This window comes from Coloeus monedula, assembly GCF_965178545.1.
Source record: "Coloeus monedula genome assembly, chromosome: 26".
NCBI lineage: Eukaryota > Metazoa > Chordata > Aves > Passeriformes > Corvidae > Coloeus > Coloeus monedula.
The window spans coordinates 4,259,669-4,283,387 of NC_138806.1; the positions used below are offsets into that span (position 1 = coordinate 4,259,669).

Consider the following 23,719-nt stretch of genomic DNA (forward strand, 5'->3'; position numbering starts at 1 on the left):
GCTCTGCCTTAAGGAATTGCTGGGTGAGGCTGGCAGAAGTCTCTGTTCACAAGCAAGAGGTATAAGGTTGAAAACAGAAATCTTGTTGTCAGTCCTTGACACAATTTTTCTCCTTCCTGAGACACTGAAAACCATTTACCGTTTTGTTTTTTAATGGTCACTAAGGGATTGCTCTCTGGCCCCTTGCCTTGCCACTTGTACTAAAGAGAATGAATGATATGAGTGAAAGGAGAAAGAAAATACAAATGATGGGTAACTATCAGGAGATTAACTGTTAATTTACTAAACTGTGCCCAGTGGTACTATTGTGACTTATCCGAGTCCATTAATCTCATCACAGCTGGAGTCCTGTGGGAAGGAAGGTGTGACTCAGGAGAGGTTGTTCCAGTATGAAGGTGCTTCCTCACAAGTATTTCTACACCTTTGGCTGCACAGAGAATTACATATTGCTGAGTTCTGTTAGGAAAAACAGACAGCAAGACAATGAGTCTGCTTCCTTCAGTGTCATGCACCAAAATCATTCCAATGTTTTACAACAGAAATTTCAATTTAAATACGGATATAATACCAGAACCCAGTTTCTGTTAGTACACGCAGCTGGCTGATATTCTGCCTTAAGAGAAATGAGAGATGCATTCCTTTCACTGAAGGCATTCTCTATATTTCACTGCTTAAGAACATAAAATATGCAACAAAATTAGAGATGAAAGAGGAGTACTAAATTAGGGCAGCTCCTTTAGACATATTTTGCTTTCTGAAGATCACAGTGAAGCCCCTTTTCAGTCTCTGACTTGTGCACAAGATACATGGAATCAGCCATGTGTCACTTACAGGTGCCTGTTGGTCCTTTCCCCACTGATTAAACCTGGTTTCTAGTATTTCCCATTTCATTTCAGACTGAAGGATTGATCTGTTAGGGTAATGAAATTAAACACTTTTTCATCACAACCAACTTACAAGAGTTTGATTTGGTTTAGGTCTTCTTTCAGTAACCACATGCCTTGGCTCTGCCAGCACAGCACCCTGACTGCAGCCTGCAGTCAGTGTCCACAAAGAGACTTTCTACTCATGTTGAAAAACTGGCTTTTATCAGTCCAACATCAGGAATTTGTGTGAATAAAAGCCTGTCTACAGGGAATAAAATGCTCATTTCAGGTTTTAACAGTATAGAAAGTGATGTAAAGCAAATGCAAACATGACTTTGGTCTCCAGAGGCTGCCAGAATTCACTCAGGTCTCAGCTGTATTTACTATAGCTGAAGCAGCTGAAGGAGACTTCTCTTTTGAGGCACAGTTATGGAACCTTAAACTACAGTTAATGTATATAATTAAGCACTTAAAGGTTATTTTGCTTCTTTCTAATGTTCCAGAAGCACAGAGAAGCATCAGAATGATCAAAAATACAGTCCTAATCCAGAGAACTCTCGGGAACTCCAGAGCTGCAGTGTCTGTCCCCATTTCTGAGCCAGTTTGGGAGTGTGAGGCCTTGTTGCAGTGGGTGGCACTGGGGAGAGTCCTCAGGAGGGGGCACCAGTCTCTGCAGCAGGATCAGCTCACTGTGGAGTCCTGCTGCTGACAGCACAACACCTTCCACGCATTCCTGCTGATCCATGGGGGACTTACCCCACCCAGGGATGGAGCAAGGCCTGTCCTAGTGACAACACACACCACAGGTGTGCCAAAGGCACAGCAAGACCCACAGCCTCCATCTAGGGCTGGCAGGTGCTCCAGAAACCTTGTGCTATTTCTGTGATCCTGATACCACTGCCTGCTCCTGGTGCTCACTTCACTCATCCATGTTCTTAGAAAATGCCATACAGTTGCTTAGTGTTCTGAAAAGATCTACAGCATAGGAAAAAAAGGCTTTGGCAGGGAGGAATTTAGAATTCAATTAGGGACCATCATTGATAACAGGAGGTAGGTAGAGAGAAAGACAACAGGAAAGGATCGCTCTGCTGGAAGAGCTTAATTTCTCTTGGGAATTACCTCTAAATTTCTCCTTTTTTAGCTGTTGGAAGGACTATGAATAATGACTTAGAACAACTGCAGAATTAAAATAGCTCACACATAGTAAGATTTGCTGTAGGTCTACACTTCTGCAAGTTTATGGGCCCATCCCATGGAGTCATATAAGAGAAAGATGAGGCCAGAATGGGGGGATGTGGAAATCCTTCAGCTCTGAATGAACAAATGCACAGGTTGAGTGATGCTCCAGGACAATGGATGACACATGAGGAATGCACAAATGGAGTTCCTGATGAAATTCTTGGGAGTAGCACTCTTCTTACCAAGACCACATTTGACTCATTTACTGTAAAACAATTAATTGCCAGTAATTGTTTCTAGGATCGTCCTCTCCCTCTCGTGTGACTGAAGACATACATCCAGTAATGGCATCACAGCCTCTGTGGAAACCACAGGCTGCTTTTGGTTATTCTGCCAATTCGGAGTATCTGTTTGGGGCTCAGCATCCAACTTCACCAGTGAGTAAACAGCACTGGGAAAGGATTCACAGCACTCCTACTTCAAACAAACTTCTGACTTGCAGAGGTCCATGGGCTGCACTAAAGGTCTGCCAGGGGAAGATGTGATTTCAAAGCTCTTACAGCCCCTTTGAAAGGCTGAGGAGCCTCAACACCTTCTACCTAAGAACATCTGACCTCCTTCTGTCATTGCAAGGACTATGAAAGGTAATGGCTCCTGAACAGACCTGGCTCTTCTGGCTGGTGAAGTAAATCAGCAGGTCCAAACTGACTTGGCCAACTCAGGCCAAGGGCCATGTACACAGGACAGTGGCCAGAAATGCACATGGAGACAAGGAGATACCCCCGAGTTACAGAACAGAAAGTCTACAGATGAAGTGTTTGGGATGCAGTTATGGCAGTAATGATGGTTAGACCACCTATTCAAAAAAAGAAGAGAGGGATAGAGAGAAAAAGAAAAGGCACCTGGTGATAATAGGAAATTACAGCATTGGGAAATGTTAGAAATTGTTGGGTCGAGCGTTGTGATGCAACAATGCTGAGAAGGAGATATAAAATCAACACCTCTGGCACTAACACCAATCAGCAATAAACATCTCATAGGGGAGAATAAAAGTACATTGCAACAATCTAATGAGGAAAATATGACTAAGGAATCACACCCTGTGAGAAAATAATTTTTATTTTTTAATAATGATGACTCAGTCTCAGTAACATATGCAAAGCACCTGGTTCTGACGTGCAGATAATTAGAGAGCTACCAATAAAACAACAATCATAATTACGCAGATCAAAGGATTACATTATCTGTGATATGGGGATGGTGGTGTGTCAAGAAAGAGGGTGAATGGTTTTCCATGATTCTTCAGTCAGCCATAACACGCATTAGTAGCTTTTATGGATCTCATAATCATTGTGGCTTAGAAAAAAAATCTTGCTTGAGCCACAACTGCAGGGTGTGTGTAAGTAACAGCATAAATGGAGAAACCAACAACAAAACGAACGGGTAAACTGTAACTTCCAAATAGAGATGAATTGCCATCAAAGTTCAACCCTCACATAATGAGGCCCCTTGTCTTTCAGGCTTAAAACTCACATTTTCCTAAAGTTATTTAAAGATGAAGTTTCCTTTCCAAAAAAGGGCTCATCACAACCTGCCCCCTTACAGAAATGGTGCAGTTGTTCAGCACGAAGGGACAAAAGACTGAAGGTAAGGGGGATCTAGAGGGTCATCACAGCTGCATCTGTTACACAAGGATAAAATTCCAAACATCAACTGACCAAGATCAGACTTGAAACTCTCTACTCCATCCACAGCTTCTGTAATGGAAGCTCTTCAAGACCCTGCTGCCTCCCACAGTTAAAAATTTCCCCTTAGTTTCCAGCCCAAACACACTCACTCAAATCCAGACTGTGCCCTTTCCTACATGGACAACAGGATTGGTCTATATTTCAAACAGTCCTGCTACCTCCATCCTCAAGAGCCAGCTAATAACAATCTCAGCCTCCATCTGGCCAAGCCAAATCCTTTCTTTCCTCTCCCAGGATACAGCCAATGCAGCCATATAGATTTTACACACATATTTCAGCTTAGGTAATCTCTGAGTGATTGGAAATTTGCACGAAAATGTTTAAAAACTCACAACTTTAAAATGGCATCATTGCATGCCCATGGCTCTCTGCATGAGACAGGAGGATTTCCTGGAAGTGATACCACCAGAGTTTGGTGAGAACAGAAATAACATTGCTGCTGTTAAGCTCATTCTACTGTGATTTACGACAATCTAAGTACCCTGAGAGACAGTCCCCACACTGAGCTTTCTTTTCAAGGGAAGTACCTAAATTCTTAGAGATTCTGTTTCCAGAAGTGGCAGTTCTTCAGGCAAATTTAAACCAGCCTCATGCACAGGGTGTCTGAGTTCATACTTCTGAAATTAAAGCAGAGTGATTAGGTGGTGCTTTCACCACCCATTTTCAGGACAAAAAAAAATTACTCCAAAGAACAAAGAACAACTATTAAAATGAGTCTCTCTCACTAAGTAGCCAGCAACAAACTATCTCCAACAAAATCTAACTCACAGCCACCCACCCAAAATTGCAGTGGAGGCTTGGTGTGAATCAGCATGCAAACACAGTACCTGGGGGGAGGGCCGTCCCAAGCCCCAAAAGAAATTCCCCTTAGCACATCACTTTCGGCATGAGCACTGTGGCTGGCAAACCCCATGGGAAGCTGGACTGCCTGGCAGGTGACACCCACCCAGGCAGGTATAAATAGCCACCAGCGAGGACGGCCCGCTGCACTTTGCTTTCCTGTATCTTGCTGTGCAGAGCTTTGCATCTGGGGCTGGATATCTGATCCCTTCACCATGAGCTGCAGCATCAAGAGAACATCCAGCACCTCGTACAGGAGCGGAGGAGGAGGTGGAGGCGCCTGTGGTGGCAGCAGCGGCCGCAGCTCCTCCGTGTCCTGCCGGCGCTACGCCTCTTCCGTGATCGGCGGGGGCAGCTACGGTGGGGCAGCCTGCGGGGGCTACGGGGGCAGCCTCAGCATGGGCAGCCTTGCTGGGGGCTTTGGCGGGGGCTTTGCGGGGAGCTGCGGCCCTGGGGGAGACCTGCTGCTGAGCGGCAATGAGAAGGTCACCATGCAGAACCTCAACGACCGCCTGGCGGCTTACCTGGACAAGGTGCGAAGGCTGGAGGAAGAGAACGCTCAGCTTGAGCACCACATCCGGGAGTGGTACAGGAAACAAGCTCCCAGTGTTTCCAAGGACTACAGCTCCTACTACCAGACCATCGAACAACTCCAAAATCAGGTAGGATCATCCTGGTACATGTGCCTCCATCTCCCACATGCTCTTCTCTCCTCTAAGGCCTTCCTCTTTCCTCTTTGCTCCTTCCTCCTCCCTCCATCCTCAGCACTGGGCTCTACCGCCCACGGGACCGCCGTGCTGGTGGTACCGCAGGCACAAACCTGCTGAGCCGCACCTCCCATCCCCTGGGTGAGCAAACCCTCACAGCAGCCCACAGGCAACAGGGACGTGCTCCGGGCACACAGCCCGAGGCACCAGGAGCCCCGCCAGCCACAGACACGCTGGCTCACAGAATGTACATCCCACGTTGTGCAGGTGGCTCCAAACCAGCCATGTGGCGTTCACAGTGCTTCCCTCTGCTCCCACCCAGTCCAGCTGGATGGAGTGCAAAGCCAAAGCACCTGGATGGCAGGATCTGAGCTCCCTTTGTCCCTGCACACTCCTACAGACACCAGGGGGAAGGACCAAGGTCTTCCCTTACAATCAACTTTTTTCCTAATGAGATGACTTATGGCATCAGGGGCAAAGACCACACTGCTTCCTACACGCAGAGTGCAGAACCCACAGGGGTTGGCAATTTCCCAACATAAATGTTCTTCTGTTCTTTCCCCCACCAATATACTCTTTCATCAAAATCTTTGGAAAGCCAAAACGTTGCAGACACCAGTCCTTGTGGCGTAGCAATTCAAGAACTTTCTGTGGCCCCTGCACTACTCCATAAAACAATTCCAAGACCAACAGTAACACTCTAGCAAAGCTTTGTGTCTTCTTTCTGCTTGTCCTGGAAATCTAGAACACAAGACTCCTCTCCACCTTCCCTTTTGCAGATCATTTCTGCCACTGTGGACAATAACAGAATGATTCTGGACATTGATAACAGCAAGATGACTGCTGATGACTTCCGAATGAAGTGAGTGCCTCCCTGTGAACCTTGCCTCTTTTTGTCATTAATTTTATGAGACTCATGAATGCAGGTGGATGATGCCCTGTCTAAAGTGGTGTGATCAAGCCTACACAGTGTAATAAAATGAATGTGCAATGCTTTGCTTTCCTTTGGTACAGGTATGAGAATGAGCTGGTCATCCGTCAGACCGTGGAGGCTGACATCAATGGCCTTAGAAACATCCTGGATGGTCTCACTACCACTCGGTCTTCACTGGAATCCGAGCTGGAGTCTTTGAAGGATGAGCTGATTGCTCTGAAGAGAAACCATGAGGAGGTACAATACTGTAGTGGTTTGGTCCAAAATACTCATTACTGTTTATCTTCTGTGAGATAAGAATTGTCCCTCTTCAAACTGGCCATCTGATAGGTTCTGTCAGGTCATAGAGAAAGCTGTAAGAAGAACATCACTTCTGAGACTTAGCTTGCTAACCTATGACAAATACAATGATAGATAGCACAGCCAAAGACATAATCTGTTGGTTCTTCACGGTTCCCACCTTCACATATCAAGTCAATTCCACCTTATGCCATGGGATTATCGTTCCTTTGTACCTTGGTACTGATTCGCCCACAGTCCCCAGCACAACAAATGACCTGTGTGTGCTCTTGTGTCTCTCCCTCGACTCCCTGCAGGAAATGAGGCAGCTCCAGTCCCAAACTGGTGGCGATGTGAGCGTGGAGGTCAATGCCGCCCCTGGAGAAGACTTGACAAAGACCCTGAATGACCTGAGAAATGAATACGAGGAGATCATTGCAAGGAACCGCAAGGAGGTGGAGCAGTGGTATGAGGTGAAGGTATGTAGCAATGCCAAGAGTGGAGCCTCCTTTGGTGGGACAGCTCAGACACCCTGGTACCGGCACTGACTGAAAGTGAGAGGCTCCCTGGAGACTTGAGTTCTCATTCAGCAAATCTGCTCCCCTGTGGCTCAGAAGGTGTCTCTGGGGTTTGACTCTGCAGATCCAAGAAGTCAATCAGCAGGTCACTTCCAGCAGCCAGGACATCCAGACCAGCAGCCACCAGCTCACCGAGCTGAGGCGCGAGATGCAGAACCTGGAGATTGAACTGCAGGCGCAGCTCAGCACGGTATGTGGGCAGGATCTGCGAGCCCTTCCCTCCTTGGCACAGGCAGGGAGCCGTAGAACTCTGCTCCTCAACTCCTGTGTTTGCCCTTCCAGAAAAGCTCTCTGGAAAACTCCCTGGCAGAAACTGAGTCTCGCTATGGCCGCATGCTGCAACAAATCCAGGGGCAGATCAACTGCGTTGAGGAGGAGCTGGCCAGCATCCGCTGTGAGGTGGAGAGTCAGAGCCAGGAGTACAAGATGCTCCTGGGCATCAAGATGCGCCTGGAGCAGGAGATCCAGCAGTACCGGGCACTGCTGCAGGAGGGGCAGCAGGATCTTGTGTACGTTCTCTGTTTGCAAATAAGGGCAGAAATTCTATCACAACCTTTTCTCTCTTGGCACTCATGGAAGACAGAGCAGAATATTTTACTTGTCTGTAGCTGAAATCTAAATTCAGCAGCTTTTTTTCACAGCATCTGTATTGAAATGTGTCTATCAGAAACTTCATAATCACATCAAACACCAAGGGAAACACAAAGGAGATTGTTACTGTCAGGTTTTGAGTTAATCAGTTCCTCTTGACCTGTTTGTGTGCAGTGAATTCCATGAGAGGAATCACTGTGCCAAACCAAACTGTAATGAAATTCCTTCTGTCAGTAGAGGAACAAGTACAAACTGGACTGTGAGAGTACAAGAATTATACTGCAACAGTCTCTTGCTGTCTCTGCTTTTACAATTTTCTAGGAAAATACATCTGGAGGGAATGAAATGAAAAACTATATATAAAAATATATTTGCAAGATCCAGGAAAAGCTGCACTGTTACATGCACTGCACATGATGTCACTGTGTATTTATTGTTCCCTTCATTAAAACTCCTTTCATTTCACAGATCATCTCAAGGAGCTCTCCAAGGAGGAGGAATGTCCTCCCACTCTTATTCTTCTAGTTCCTACTGTCATGGTCAATCTAGTGACAAGGCAGGTAAGAAACATCTTCCAAAGAGGATCCAAACTTACAGCTTTGTGTTTCATCCCTTTTCCTGTTCACACCAACCTTGTGCTATGGCTTCCACATCTGCCATTGCAGCAGGGATTAAACCACTCACAATCAAAGCTCTTAATTTCTAAGTGGTTTGGCTCCAGTTCCAGAGACAGATTAAGCTCCTTTCCCATGCTTTTGCTAACAAATGGGTATTTAAATAGTGGATGAGTCTGAAGTGTCAGCGCTGCAAAGAGACACTTGGTTTCCCTATTGGAGCAATGGTTTCTTCTTTCTTTGCACAGGGCAGTCAAGAGTGTGCTAAGATACCACCGACTCGTTGGGCTTCCCTGATCCAATCAGTGCCATGGGAGCAGCCCGGCCCACAACGTGGTAACGCAAAGCCCACACGCGCTGTGATGTACCCCACACACAGATTGTTCTCCAAATGCTTTTCCTAAAGTTATCTACTTCTCCCTTCTCATGCTGTCCATCACTGTGATCACTGTGCTTACACACAGGTCTCTGCAGTGCACTTGGTACTCTACCGCACAACAATTCCTCAAATAAAGCTTTACCTTTCTGCAGTGCAAAGAAAACTCTGTGTCCAGCAGTCTATTTGGTATATTAATATTGTATTTACATTTAGGTGTAGCAAGTGAGATACACAAAGAAATTAAGGTTGTGTGAATTATGTAATATGGTTCCAAAGTAATATGTGAATCCTAAATCTTATGATGACTGGATAAAATCCTGGAGATGAATAAACGCATCTACATTAAACTCAAGGGTGACACCTATGGGGAAGAGAAAGGGATGGGGGAACCCCTTTTTCATAGCATATGTTGCAAGGGATGTGCAAGTAGTTGATTTGCTAATTCAGCAGCTGAAGTGAAAAATCAGGATTAATTAACCTCAAAATTTCATGAAAATTTTGTCAAATCAAAACCACTTTCCTTTGAGTCACTGAATGAGAAATCAATCCTATCCAGGCAGCCCTTTCCCAGCTTCCAGATGAGAGCACTGTCTAATCTTGTTCAATTAAAGCAAAGGGTTAGATCCGGAAATGAGTGAGGAGTATGAAAGTTCTACTAACCCAACATTCAGTTGTTGGGATTATTCCTCCTGCCATGTCAGAAAATCTGAGCTCAGGTCTTTTATCTGATAGTTCCAAATGGAGGAGTGTGTTCCCTTATTCCGTAGGGTCATTCCCAGCTCCGTGCTGTCAGAGCTCTCGGTGGAGAATGGCATGGTGCAGGCAAGGTTCAAGCTTTGTTACTAAACCTGCCCCACTTCATGTACCACGCTCACCTTACTTGGGCTCAACAGAGGAAGAAAAAGGGTGAAATATCTCAGCCATTTCAAACTTACAAATCCACATTTAAGTGTTTGGTTTGCAGGGCTGATGAAGCTGCTGAACAGGGTCAGCCACATAGCAGGGGAGTGACTCCACTGCCGCCCTGTCCCATACCCTGGGTGGGTCTCACAGGCTTCATTGTTCCCTGAACACCTCCTGAATCACAGACATTTCTTATTCTGTCACACAGCTTTACACTTACACTTTGGTTGGCAAAGAGAGTCAGGACAGGTAAAACATCATCGTTTTGGATAACAAGGTATTATTTTAAAAGACATCAGACTGTTCCATGTTACAATCCAAGCTGAATTCTCAGCACAGCAGGAAAGAGATGAGTCAGAGAAACTATTTCCCTGGGAAACAAAGGTTTGTAAAGTCAAAGCAGAACTGCATCTCCTTGGAGTCACAACAGGACTCTTTGGCTCTGTGCAAGTAACAGAGACTGCTCTGCCTTATGCTCCCTTTTACTCCTCTCTCTTATCAACCAGGGCTGACTATCCCAAACCTCCTCAGCACTAGCCAGCTATAACGGACTTTGGGATCAAATACCTTCTTTAGGCACAGTTTAACTAGGAAGAATGTCTGTAATCCCAGAAAGGAGCCATTTGTGCTCTTTATCTGTTGGGAACATTCTCAAATATCCATCCCTTCTGCTTTCTTTTAAGTGGGACACGTTTTCAGTGCCAGCATGAGGGAATGCGGTGGTTGAGCCTCATCCTGCTCCAGTGGCGTGTCCCACAGCTCTGAACGAGGGACAAGATTTATCTGTGGGTGACAGTGTGTCTGCCCATTTGGGTCGGCTCTCTGGCATCCTCTGATGGCAATTCAGGAAATACTAATTAGGATTTGTGACACAAACTGCTCAAAACACTCTCAAAAATAAATTAAAGCCTCAGGCCTGGGACATGGTTCGTACAAGAAAAGAACAGCTTCAGTAATACAAAAATCGGTACGTTTTTCTTTTTATTTCATGCCTCGGATTCGATGGCTGTGCTAGCAGCCGGGCCTGCAGGGGGCGCTCTGTGCTGCTCCCGCTTCCCAAGGCCCCAAATCCCGTGGATTCTGGCTCAATTCTGGAAATTAATCCTCTCTAACCGGATAATACAACATTTTCAGGAGGTTTGATGAAGATAAGAGGGGGAAGTGGCTGTATGGAGAGAAATTCAAGACAAGAAGCAGAATTCAGTGAACTGAGTTTTCTGAGGGACTTCACTCTGGATCAGGACTGCAGGATTTAAACCCAAAGGAAATGCTTCCATTTGAAAGGCAGCTGTCGGGTATGGACAGGTATGGCAGCCCACCGCTACTCCTGGTGCCTTTGTGCACAGTCCTGCCAGGCTCTGGCACTCCTGGCTACAAGGAAATGGAACCACAGAGGTGACAAGGGAGATTTCCCTCTCGGCCCACCACTGACTCAAGGAATGAGAAAAGAAACTCTGACTCACTGTGCCTGTAACAAAAAGCGAGAGGAAAGGAAGCTGCTCCTGTGATATTTCTGACATTTACCAGCCCACCATAACCATGAAAAATAGCAGCAGCCAAGTTAAACAAGTATGAGAATTCATGTAGGAAAATCCTTTCTCTCTGTAACAATTTCTGTTAGCTTTCACATCATATATAACACTTTGGAGTGCTAATTCCAACCAACTTTGGAATTTCTTTAAGTATTTGCTGCCATATCCCTGGAAATGCTCATGGCCTGGTTGGAGGGGCTTGGATCAACCTGTTCTAGTGGAAGGTGTCCCTGCCTGTGGCAGAGGGTGGAACTGGATGAGCTTTAATGTCCCTTCCCACCCAAAGCATTCCATGATTCCATGATAAAGGACAAGTGACAGTGAACACGTAGTCTCAGGAGCACTGGAGCTGACTCTCAGAGCTGTTTTAGTACCGCCTAAAGAGAGGTTTCTGCATGCTGCAATTACTCCTAATAGCGCACTTTGGGAGCCCACGCTCCCGCGGCTCCGCCAAGCCTGGCTCCAGGGAACACCATTCCCTGGCACACACCTGTGCTCCCAGCCCTGGCAACCCGCGCAGGGCTGGGATCAAAGGCACCCACAGCCTCAGTAATCAACATTTTCTGACAACATTCCCAATCTTAGTTCAGTTCTTTCCCACAACCTGATGTCAGACTATCGAAAATCGTGGCTGTACCCAAAAGTTCACAGCGCTCACACACACACGAAGATTTTAAACAAATGCCAACAACTGCTTTCTGTCGAAAATGCTGTTGAAAGTCATGTCACCAGATTTTATCAGTTATTAAAGCTGAATCCATTAGGAAAGCGTGAAAAGGCACTCAGCAAGCGCTTCAGTCACTTGCTTTGCTGGCAGTGGGCTGCCAAAATACAGACAGTTGGCACAGACCTCTGTTTTTAATAAAAAGAAGATTTAAAGCTGAATATGGGTGTCAGAGTCTGGTGGAAAACCCTGGGTTTTATGAAGGTAACAGCCAGGACTGCCCAGGAAGTGACTTACCTGGCACTCACAAACATGGAGAAAACACTCCTTTTCGAAAGTGGCACAAACTGTTAGAGTGGTAAGAAATTCCCTTTTGGTCCCTTAAAGTTGTGTGACCAGCCAGGGCAGCCAGAACCAGGGCTCCAAAGGGGTTTCCATGGGCTGAGAGTTGCCATGAGAACCAAGTGTTTAAAACACCTCCCTGGCAGCAGCTCCACAAACCAGAGGCTACAGGGCTTGCCCTCATAGATAAACAGTTGTATTTTCTCACTGAACCCAACCAGAGGTCTGCAGATTGTGAAAATTCCTGTCAAGAAAAACTGAGTATGAAATCACCAGCAGGATCAGGAAAGCCCAAATCCAAGGATCCACCAGGAGGGTACTAAGCGAGCTCCTTGTTTTCTAATTAGATCCAGAACATGTGTTTAAGCCTTGCAGTAAAATCTCTGCCCTTACTGGAAGCTGTGGCTTACCCCTATGATCAGAATATACTTTTATAAAATTAGAAAGAGAAATAATAATCTGTAAGTCCATATATACAAATATGTGCATGTAAATATATGAGCACATAGATAAAAATAATAGACATACAAATGTTTTACAGACAGGAACAGAATAAAACAGCTCAGCTCTGTGCTATGAACCCCATCTACTCTGTGTCTCTCCCAAGTCTAGGATTTATTTTTGAGTAGGAATTTTCCATGTGGCGTATGAGAAGATCCCTGTGGATAGCCCCAGGCCTCCTCCCTCAGCGTGAATCCTGGCAGCGTGCAGAGGCCATGGCAAGTGTCCAACAGCCACTGCTCCCTTGAGCCTGGGACAGGTTCAGTCCCTTGGGGTTTGGCAGAGGCCCCTGCGCTGCCTTTGCTGCTGCCTGCAGAAACCTGACTTTTGGAACATAACCTCCTGTCAGTTGGATGTTTGACTCTCAAATAATAGTTTCCAGCCCAATCATACTGAGATTTACCAGCCAGATAACAGGTTAAAGGAAGTGTGAAAGTACATCCAGTGAGTTGACTTGCACTCCCTAGGGCTTGGTGCCCCAACCAAGCCTTCCTTCCCACACAATCTTTAATCTCATGATAAGAAAATCTGGTTTATTTTCCTGTCTTAGGTACTTTATTCCCTGATTTGCCTTATCATAAGAGCTCTGGAATGATAGAGGAGTGAGGAGTTTAAAGCTAGTTCTGTTTCTAGGGAAACAGGGACAACAATGAGGAATTTCCACACCACAGCCAGTTTCAAGGATTTGCAAAGTATTTACACTGCTCCCAGTTATTGAAGTGCTTGAGCTCTTCAGGAGGATCTTTTATGTATTTTCCTCATACCAATCTATTCAAGTGTTTTATAAATGGCAATCATTGAGAAATTAAATTCTGTGCCCCAATAGCACTGCAGCAGCCTGGGCAGGAATCATTCCAGTTCAGCTCAAATCATTGATCCATCATTTCTGTCTTGCCACGAGCAAACCAGAGCCCCGGACAGAAATGTCTTGTCCTGTGTCTCACTCTCACAATTTCTGTTAACACAACAGAACACAATTTCTCTTACACAACCTTATTTCTCACCTCTTTCAGTGCAGGAATGAATGATGCATTCCCTTCATCACAATGCCTCTGCTTTGCAAAAACAGTCATTTTGAGCAAATTCCCAGTGTTGCTCTGCTCTTCCCTACCCTCTTCTCCAGCCACTCACAGCTGTGTGTGCATGTGCTGGGACCTGCCTCTTTAGCACAGCAACATTCTTGTCTCACAATCTGTTGGCACATTCAGAAAATATATGGCAATGCCAGGTTTGTGATGATTAAAAAAAAAAAAAGATTTATGATGGGCTGTAAAAACCAGACAGCTGAGAATTGTATGCTGGGCAAACCTTAACTGCAGTTACCTTGCTACCAGCTGCAGATCGGAGCTTGTTGTCACTGGTTCTTCCCACAAGTAAGTTTAAACAAAAAAATAGAAAATTTTGTGCTGGAATTAAAGACCTGCAAATGTTTCATGCCTCTGATCTTTAAAAGGGAAGAAGAACATCCTAAGCTGTGATCATAAGAGGGCCTGTGACATGATCAGTTGGGAGGGTGGACAAAATTCAGATGAGCAAGAGAAGAGATGGAGACTAAAAATGTGCACATGAAAAAGCAGCACATTTTCACTGATGGAAGCAAAGGCAGAAAGGAACAATTACCAGAAGGAACAAACAGTTAAAAATTTAAAAGGTAAATCCAGAATAATAAATTGGCTTTGCTCGTTCATCCATAGATGCATCCATGGGACTATAGGCACTAACAAAGTTGGTTAAAATGTTCAGCAAGTTCATTTAAGTGTAATTGCATTAGCTATCCCTGGACACAAATTCAGCAGGATGTGAAAAGAGAGAAGGATATGCCAGTGTCCTCAAGGGCAAGAAAAAATGGTTTACAGGACAATTAATAAAACTATCCTGAAACAATATGAAAGATTTTTTAAAGCAGCAGTGACTGGCAAGGCAGAGAAGATAAAGGTAAAGCAGAACCAGATCTCAGACAGGAGCTTGGGCGTGACTGGATGACTTCGCTTGAAAAAATGTGTCTCCCTTCTCTGATAAGGCAAAGATAAAGGAAATTCCCTGTGCTGACCATTCCTTATTGGGGAAAAGCTGACCCTGCCATAAATTAGGTTTATTGTACTGGGAGAAAAAGAGACCTATGCTGAATGCTAATAGCACCTTCTTCAACTTGCCATACTAAAGGTTTTTCCAAGCATTTAAGTACACGTTCTCAGCTTAAGGGAGTCCCTACAAAAACAAACACACTGAGGTAAAACAGAGATGGAAAGTTAAAAGACTTAGCATTAAGTTTTAGCAAAAATGCTGTGTGAGGAATTGATTTGGTACTAGAGGCTTATGACGTATTCGGTGTTATAAATGAGATTAATCCATTTGACAGTGTGTCCCAAGTCTTTCTTCTCCTGACACTTCCAGCTGTACTTGCAAACTGCCACTAAGAATTGCAGTTCATTCTTTGGGAAATTCTTCCCTGTAAGCACATGCAAACCCAACCTGCCTGCAGTACCTGAGCAATATTCTGACAGTTCAATATATGGTGATTGCTGCTTTTACTAAAGATTTTGCAGAGGGCATCCAGAAGCCTTCCAGATCCCAATTTTCATGACCTGAATCATAAAATATTATGCAGCATCACGGATGTGCACTTTATTTTGCAAAACCCAAAAATACACTGCATTGAGGTTCTGATACGGGAGTCCAGGGAATGCTGAAGGAGTACCTGGAGGGACAGATGTTCCTCTCTCCTTCAGCAGGAGATAGGTCTCAAAAAGACCACACCGGTACTTATTCTCCAGTCAGCTTCTTGCTTTTCTGTTCAGTGAAGAAAAGTGCATGGACCAATGCTCTTTACGCTCTAACTATGGACTTCAATATTTAACAAAAATGTAACTGTTCTCCAATAGTTTTCTCTCAGTAACCTCCTGACACCACTATTTCAGCTGTTCACAGTCCTTGGAGCAGTTACTGGCTGGGCAGGTTTGTCCCACCCAGGGTTGAACAGGACATTCAGGTCTCTGGAAGGAACGAGCGGTGTGTCTCTGGCAGCAGGAGTGTCCCTGGGCCTGTGAGGAAAGGCTGCACAGCGTTGCAGTGCAGGATGGAGTTGTGGAAGGCAGCAGTCTGTAAAGAGAGGAAAGAGCTGAAGTGTGGTACATATCCTGTGTGTACCCAGTGATATATTCCGCACCTGAGTCACTGCAGAATTGCTCCTTCTGATACGGCCTCCACATTACCTGGTGATACAGGTGCCTTGGCCAGCCTCCCATTTGCTGTTTGCTCTTTCCCTCCCTGAATTTGCCCCGCAGTTTGACACCCCTGTACAAAGGGAGTGCAGCTCTATTGTGTGGCCTGAAACACCTGGAGCATTTTTCACCGGTATAGAAAGGCCTGGCTGCTCCCAAGAGCTGCAAGTGCTGCCAGGCCAGAACTTTCTCTTTCTCCGAAACACTTCTGGGGAGTTGCAGAGGTTTGGAGGGAACGAGAAAGAAAGAGAATGGAAGGAAAGCTCTGAGTATCCCTTTGTGTGTTAGGGATGCTCAGGCAGGAGCGCACAGTAACAAAAGCTTTTGAAAATCCATCTTGGGTAACAGAGGACATTTTCATTACTCTCAAAGACAAGACTGAGTGATTCTGTTTCTTCTCTTTGCTTCTCTCCTTCAGTAGCAATCAAACGACTCAATGTGTAATCAGACACTTGTTTCTCTCACTCCCCAGGTACTTAGGGATGTTACTGCTGCTCTCTGCTACAGATGGCAGCCACGGCTGCTTCAGAAAGATTCTTGTATCTGTAGAAAACCAGACTCAGACACAGCACGCTCTCTATTAGCCCAAACGGAACTGAGAGCAAAGACAGAAAGAGTGATAACTTCATTTCTGAAAGAAGACATTTTCTCAAGGGGAATGAGAGAAACAGAGGGGTGGGAACGTGTTTTATGAAGGTCCACACACACTGTTCACCATTTGGGCTCCTTACAAGCTCTGTTATCAGGCTGAATCACTATTAAAACAAGTCTTTGTGTGACTCCGCTCTGGCCGCGTTGTTGGCCGTAGTGGGTGCGCTCCCAGCCCCTTTGTTCCCATGTAGGTAAACTCTAACCAGGCTTAGGAACGCTCCCCTCTGTAGGGAGACGCCTCCTCCAAATCCCACCTTCTCCTTCGAGCGGCAGCGGTCCGGGGGAGGGGATCGCGTCCCGCGTGTGGAGGCAGGGGGGAAGGAAACAGCCACTGACCAATAAGGGGAACCGCCGTGTTGGCAGAAGGCTTAGGGCTGATAAATTCCATGGGTCTCAGATAACACATTCTGGAGACAACTCCCATTGTCACCGGCATAAAAGCGGTGCGGTGGGAGAGCAGGGCACTCTCCTGCCTCGGGATCTCGAGCCGCTGAGGTGCAGCTTAGTTTGGGTCCTTGCTCTTCCTCCCCATGGCCAGTTACAGCTTCAGGCAAACCAGCTCCTCCGTGGCGGGGGGGCCCGGCGCCTCCTCCCTCCGGTTCGGTGGCAGCTTCAGGGCCCCCAGCATCCACGGGGGATCTGGTGGCAGAGGTGTGTCCGTGTCCTCTGCCAGGTTTGTCTCCTCTGGCCTGGGAAGCGGCCTAGGGGGGGGCTATGGTGGAGGCAGCTTCAGCAGCAGCTTTAGCTATGGGGGTGGCCTGGGAGGCGATGGCCTCCTCTCAGGAAACGAAAAGGCGACCATGCAAAGCCTGAACGATCGCCTGGCCTCCTACCTGGAGAAAGTGCGTGCGCTGGAAGAGGCAAACTCTGACCTTGAAACCAAAATCCGAGACTGGTACCAAAAACAAGGACCAAGCCCAACCCGGGACTACAGTCCTTATTTCAAGACAATTGAGGACCTTCGAGACAAGGTAGGTGTTAATATTTACCAAAAATCGTCTTAGATTTCCACTTACAAAGGAAGTATGAAAACCCGAAAAGTTCCTTAGGGAACCCCTAGAAAGCACTGCAGGTCATGAGAAGGAGAGGGAGATGTACATGCAAGGAATGGGTGGGGGGGATAAAGTCAATATCAATATTGAATTATCTACTTTTTAAATGCTAGCCAAGAGAAGGTACAAACCAGTCAGTGGGGGATGCCTGAGTACTGAACTCTGATAATGTTTGCCTTTAACAAAGCATATGTTTATACACACGCATACACATATGACCAGTCAATGTATATATGACCATATATAAACTAATATATAATGAGAGCCAAGCAGTGACAGCAACCTGCGTGTCTCTGCAACCTCTCACCTACCATAGAGATTGAAAACCCTCAGAGGCCCAGACACTGGGCCTGTTCACTGCTTTAACAATGAAAATAAAAATGAGTTAAGAATAATTTCTTTTTTTACATTTCCCATACTTAACCTTGGAATCAAGTGAACTGAAACATTTGGTGTAGGAAAAAAAAGGAAACAGCAGACATGAAGTAATCAATCCCATATATAAATGCAGGATTTGCCCCAAGAGCCCATGGGTACCTGATAACAGATTGCTGAGGTGATACACACCCTGCATAACACGTAGCTGATTAACTATGTAAATAAAAGAAAGAAAACTCGAGGTTTAGTTTTCCGAGTTCAGCCTGGAGTTCATGACCACTCCCACGCAGGTTGCTTCTCCTTGCTGCAACCCACCCACATTTGCTCCTGATTTAAAATCTGAGCTCTGCTGACAGCAGAACTGGCAGTGGGATTTTCTCCTTTTAATTTTTTTTCCCTCCTTTCTTTCACTCCCTTTAGTTTGAGGAGGGAAAATGTTGTTCCAGCTGGTTTTGTGGATGACCTTTTGAGTTTTAGAAGTGGCAGGCATAGTGGCAGGCATGCTTTCCAGGTAAAACTGAACAGAGATTCCTTCTAAATAAAATTTCCTTCGGAGGCTTTCATGATGCATTAAAAGAATGAATAAACACAATCCTGGGTATTCTAGGAAATAAAAATGTGACCAAAGATGGTATCTCAAAGTCCTCTTCCTCTCAGCCAGCACCTAGTTTTGTTTCTTTGTCTCACTGTGGAACTTCTACCTAAAGCCACTTCATACACCAGACACAAGGATATGCCCAAAACACCATCCTGGCAGAAGTATGTGACATGTTTGCTGTAGATCACTGATGCTTCCCTACACTTCTGTTTGCTGTAGCTACAGATGAAATAGACTCTTCACTCTTACCTGCAGAGCAGGGAAGCTGATAACAGTTGTTTTAGCCTCAATAATGAGCTCTCGTTGTTTGCAGATCCTTGATGCCACCATCGATAACGCCAGGATTGTGCTGCAGATTGACAATGCCAGGCTGGCTGCAGATGACTTCAAAACCAAGTGAGTAATTTCAGAGAGGGAAGAGATCTCATGAGTAGGCAAAAATCCTTGTTGAACCAAAGGGCAGTGAAACAGGAATGGAATGCCCCTAAAACCCCTGTATGAACCTTGGTTTCATCCTGTCCATGCAGTTCAACCCTTCATGTCTTTGCTAAGAGCACCATCTGCACCACTGAAAATTTTGCATAATGTGAAATATGTGGAGAAAGGTTTAATGCTTGATAACATTTGCTACACCATAAATCCTACAGACCCAGAGACATTTATCCTGTGTTTCTTGTGAGATGGTTGATCAGTGAACCTGAATGGGTTTGTTTTGCTTTTTTAAGGTTTGAAACTGAGCAAGGTCTTCGCATGAGCGTGGAGGCCGACATCAATGGCCTGCGCCGGGTCCTGGATGAGCTGACCCTGTCCAGAGCTGACCTGGAGCTGCAGATTGAAGGATTAAAGGAGGAACTGGCCTACCTAAAGAAAAACCATGAGGAGGTAAATCCCAAGAAATATGTTTTAAAATGGCACTAGAGAAACAGCCTGTGGAGATGTGGAGTCCCTCAGGATGGTCCTGGGCTCTGCAACAGTGAGGAAAATAGTTTTATGTAGACTGAGATCCCTCCTGCTGGTATCTCAGGGCGTCAGTCAGCCTTAGCCCTTGAAGAAAGAACAGAAGGTTCATAATGTTTTCAGTTTACAGTTGTACCCTCTTTTGTCTCCTCTGCCACTCCCCACAGGAGCTGAGTGCCCTGAGAGGGCAAGTGGCCGGTCAAATCAGTGTTGAACTGGACTCTGCTCCAGGCATTGACCTGTCCAAGATCCTGGCAGATATGAGGGACCAGTATGAACACATGGCTGAGAAGAACAGGAAGGATGCTGAGGCCTGGTTCCACAGCAAGGTAAAACCTGTCCATACCATACAAACACTAACCAAAAAATCTATTAAAGAAACAGCTATTAAAACACACAGAAAAATGCTGTGGCAGCCTTACGTCCCCCATATTTCTCACGTAGTGTTTTCCCTGTCTCAGACCGAGGAGCTGAACCGTGAAGTCGCTGTTAACACGGAACAACTGCAGAGCAGCAAGTCCGAGGTCACTGACCTGAGACGCACCCTGCAAGGGCTGGAGATCGAGCTGCAGTCCCAGCTCAGCATGGTACATCAGAATTTGCACTGCCTGACCACCCCCACTGGAAAGGGCCTGTATTTCCCTCCCTACACAGAGCCCTGCAGTAGCAGCAACTTCTCTTGTCTGTGGTTTTCCCTGACAGAAAGCGGCGCTGGAAGGCACCTTGGCCGACACGGAAGCGCGTTACGGGGCGCAGCTGGCACAGATCCAGGGGCTGGTTGGCAGCATTGAGGCACAGCTGGCTGAGCTCCGAGCTGACATGGAGCGCCAGAACACCGAATATAAGATCCTCATGGATATCAAGACTCGGCTGGAGCAAGAGATTGCTACATACCGACAGCTCCTGGAAGGCCAGGAGTCCCAGTAAGAACCTTTTTCTCAGCCTCATAAGTCTGACCATGCCATGGTGCTCATTTGCCACAGCACCTTGGTAAACACAATTAAATACTCTTAGGGTTCTATAATTTTTAACAAACTGATTTTTCTGGACCACGGTGGAGCTAGAAATGTTATAGTTGTCATTGACATGAAGTGAGACCTCAAAGAGTTTCTAAACAGGAAGGGGAACTGATAAGCAGCACAGTAGATTAATTGCAACTAACAGTTGAAGCAATCAGCTGCATCACAGTCAGGAACAGTGCAGTTAATAATGTTTTACAGAATATAAAAATCAATAATGAATTCCCATAAACTCCCTGTTACCAGGTAGAGAACTTTCACTCGACAGGAATCAGTGTGGGAGGAAACACTGGGAAGAGAAGTGAAGGCAGTCACTGAGTGACTCCCACATGGGAGCACAGCTTGATCTCATCTCACACAGCCTCAAGGAGGAAAAAAATGAGGCAGGGGTTGAAAGGTTTTGATTTCCTCTATTCCTTCTTCTCCATAATGTCTTTTCCCAGTGCACTTGTTTAAAAATGTATTTCCTACAACAACACCCTCTCCTTTGCTGAGAAGGAGCGCAGGGAGATAGGCATCTCTTCCCTGACTGCACACAGAATGTACCTGATTGATAGACAATTTGCTTTCATCCATCCTCATCTCGTGCAGCACTTGATGTATTAACTCTCCTTTCAACTGTTCTCTTTGTTCCACAGGATGTTTGGCTCCCTTTCGGGAACTGCCGGTAAGAATCCTTTCTCTTTCAAGAGAAGTTTTATTTTCTAAAATGAAATACACATAACTCTGGTAGTTGTGTCTGTTCTAGAAACTGGGGTCTGCATGATTTGTCACAGAAAAAAATAATAAGTAACAAATGATGTCTCTGGTTAGAATGGAACAAATTTCAGCCATTAAAAGATGTCAGACATCAGAAAAACATCTCACACTTTGCTACAGTAAAGGCTAAGTAAAGCACAAAACACTTAATCATTTCCCCAGATGAAAGGACATGGGAATTGAAGCTTGGCCAGCTCGGGGGAATTGCAGGAACATGCCAGTAAAACCTGCCTTGAGCTGTTAGAGGTCACCGGTGTCATAAAAGGGATGAGTCAAATCCCGGCGATGGAGAGAGAAAGTTCTGAGAGAAGGGAATGAGAGATGAGGCCCAAGCCAAGCTCAGTGCCCATCACAGAGCAGGCTGTGTGAGCTGGGCTTAAATAATTGCTGTTCTTTCTCTCCATGTTACTGCAGACAAAAGAGACAAGCTTGGAGATGGGAAACAGCACTGAAGGTCCTCCAAAGGTCATCTGCAAACAGAAAAAGCAGACAGCACCTGTGGATTGAGACAGAGAACTCACTCTGAACTGCTGGAAATGACTGTTAAAGCACAGAAGGTTCTTGGTCACACGAAGTTTAGGCAGATTCATTCACTTAGTGATGATTAGGATGCAAATTGGGTCAGCTTTGCAATTATTTCTATGTTTTGCATGTACTGAATTGCTGCATCTACTCAAATAAAGATGACATTCTTGCAATCTTCACTTCCTTGGAGTTACTGTGATATTTCACTGAAGTTTGGCTTTACTCAGGCAGGAATTAGTCAGCCGGCCTCCCCAAGAATGCTCACAGTGTGGGGAGCTTGTGCTTCATCCTGATTCTGGCTCCTGTTGCTGGCAGGAGCTTGGAATACAGAGGCAGCAGCATCCCCAGCCCCTCGGTGGGGGACACAAGAGTGGCCTGGGTTTCTCACTATGGTGGTGTGCTCTCTGCAGAGCAGGGTCAGTGGGATGGGAAGCGGTTCTGACGAGCAGCAGGAGCTGGGAGATGTTTCATAGGGTAAAATACAAAGCTGTTAAACTGGCTCATAGATAACTCCTACAGGAGCACAGGGGTGAGTAGCATTTGGGAGAATTCTTCACTTCCATTCCCCGTTCACGCAGAGCTTACAAACCTTTAGCACCAATTTCAGCCCCCTTACCTCTCATGCCATTAAAAGGATATAATCCTAGCTGAAATTCCAAGTGGAATCACTTTCAGTTCCGACACCCAGAAATCAGTGACTTTATTTCCTACCATCCCTCTCCAAACCGACAGCCAAGGAAACTTCCCAGGGCTTGTGCTAAAAGCAAACCATGGCTCCAGCCCAACCAGCACCTTCCCAGCTCCTGCTGTTACCAGAGGCACAGTTTGCTCCACAGCCCAGGGAGAACGAAAATGGGGACATGCCCAGACAGAAAGTATCCCAACACTGCTCTCCCCCAAAGTGGATCAGTTTGCAGCCTGTGTTTCAGGGAGACATCATCAAATCCTTCAGCACTTCTCTCCTTGGCCCTGGGGAATGTCCATGATTCCTTGTTCACAACTAGATGTTCACAGCAGATTAATGGAGTGTTCACATGGCTCGGAGCACCCCAAGGCTCTGGACCTCCTCTCTCAAGGTGGGGCAATCCTCTTCAATCCAAAGGTACTGGTGCTTGGGTTTGGTTCAGCAGTGACTCAGGTGACAATGTGAGCTGTCACTACTGACACTGACAATCCCTGCTCAGCCTCTGGAATGGTGGCATTAAGCAGTGGCTTCACTGTGACAGGGGAAAACTGTGATAGCAGAGCAGAACAGTTTAAAAAAGTAAGACACAGAGAAAGGGACAAGATGGGGAGAACAGGGGGAAAGATGGGCGGAATCAAAGAGAACAGTGGCCTGAGAGGCACACGGGGTGCAGGGCATCCTTCAGGAGCTCACCCATTTCTGAGGGGTTCACCTCTGGAAGAGCCAGAAGAAGAAGCTCTCGGGCATTCGGTACAGGCAGTTGCTGAGTGCAGACATGCTTTGTACCAAACTTATTCCCTACAACACCGAGACCTGGAAACCTCCCTAGATGAAAGAACAAACAACTCCAAACCCCATTCTCTGCGAGCAAGTTCATGTGACAAAACCAGTCAGGGTGGGAGGCCACTGGTGCAGATTTCTGGTTTTGTCCAGCTGCAGATGTGCAAGTCTGACAAGAAATTCTCATGCTCTAAGAATGCAAGCTGAATAAAAAACCTGAATTCTTGTTTTTATGCCTTAGTTTTAAATTTTTTTTATAATTTTATTTATAAATTTATTTATTTTCTCTTGTATCTGTAGGGCAAGGAAGGATTTCTGGTGAAATGTTTAATATAAACCACTCAGACACTATAATTTTAGAGTCTGGTTCAGAAAAAAAAAGTGTTTTCTAAAGGTATGTCATGTCTTCTCTGAGTGATGGTCTTATCACTCATAGA

General features: G+C 45.8%; 1 protein-coding gene across 1 annotated transcript; it reads left to right on the forward strand.

Annotated features, from left to right (window-relative positions):
- Positions 1 to 4,848: 4,848 nt before the first annotated feature.
- Positions 4,849 to 21,870, forward strand: LOC309582223 (uncharacterized protein; the record flags this gene model as incomplete). Its single annotated transcript, XM_082297261.1, has 17 exons — positions 4,849 to 5,295; positions 6,120 to 6,202; positions 6,355 to 6,511; positions 6,871 to 7,032; positions 7,196 to 7,321; positions 7,414 to 7,640; positions 8,191 to 8,282; positions 8,716 to 8,818; positions 9,483 to 9,537; positions 17,036 to 17,500; positions 18,871 to 18,953; positions 19,283 to 19,439; positions 19,682 to 19,843; positions 19,976 to 20,101; positions 20,217 to 20,437; positions 21,172 to 21,200; positions 21,707 to 21,870. The coding sequence occupies 17 exons, from the start codon at positions 4,849 to 4,851 to the stop codon at positions 21,742 to 21,744; spliced, it is 2,733 nt and encodes a 910-aa protein (XP_082153387.1). The 3' UTR covers positions 21,745 to 21,870.
- Positions 21,871 to 23,719: the final 1,849 nt, after the last annotated feature.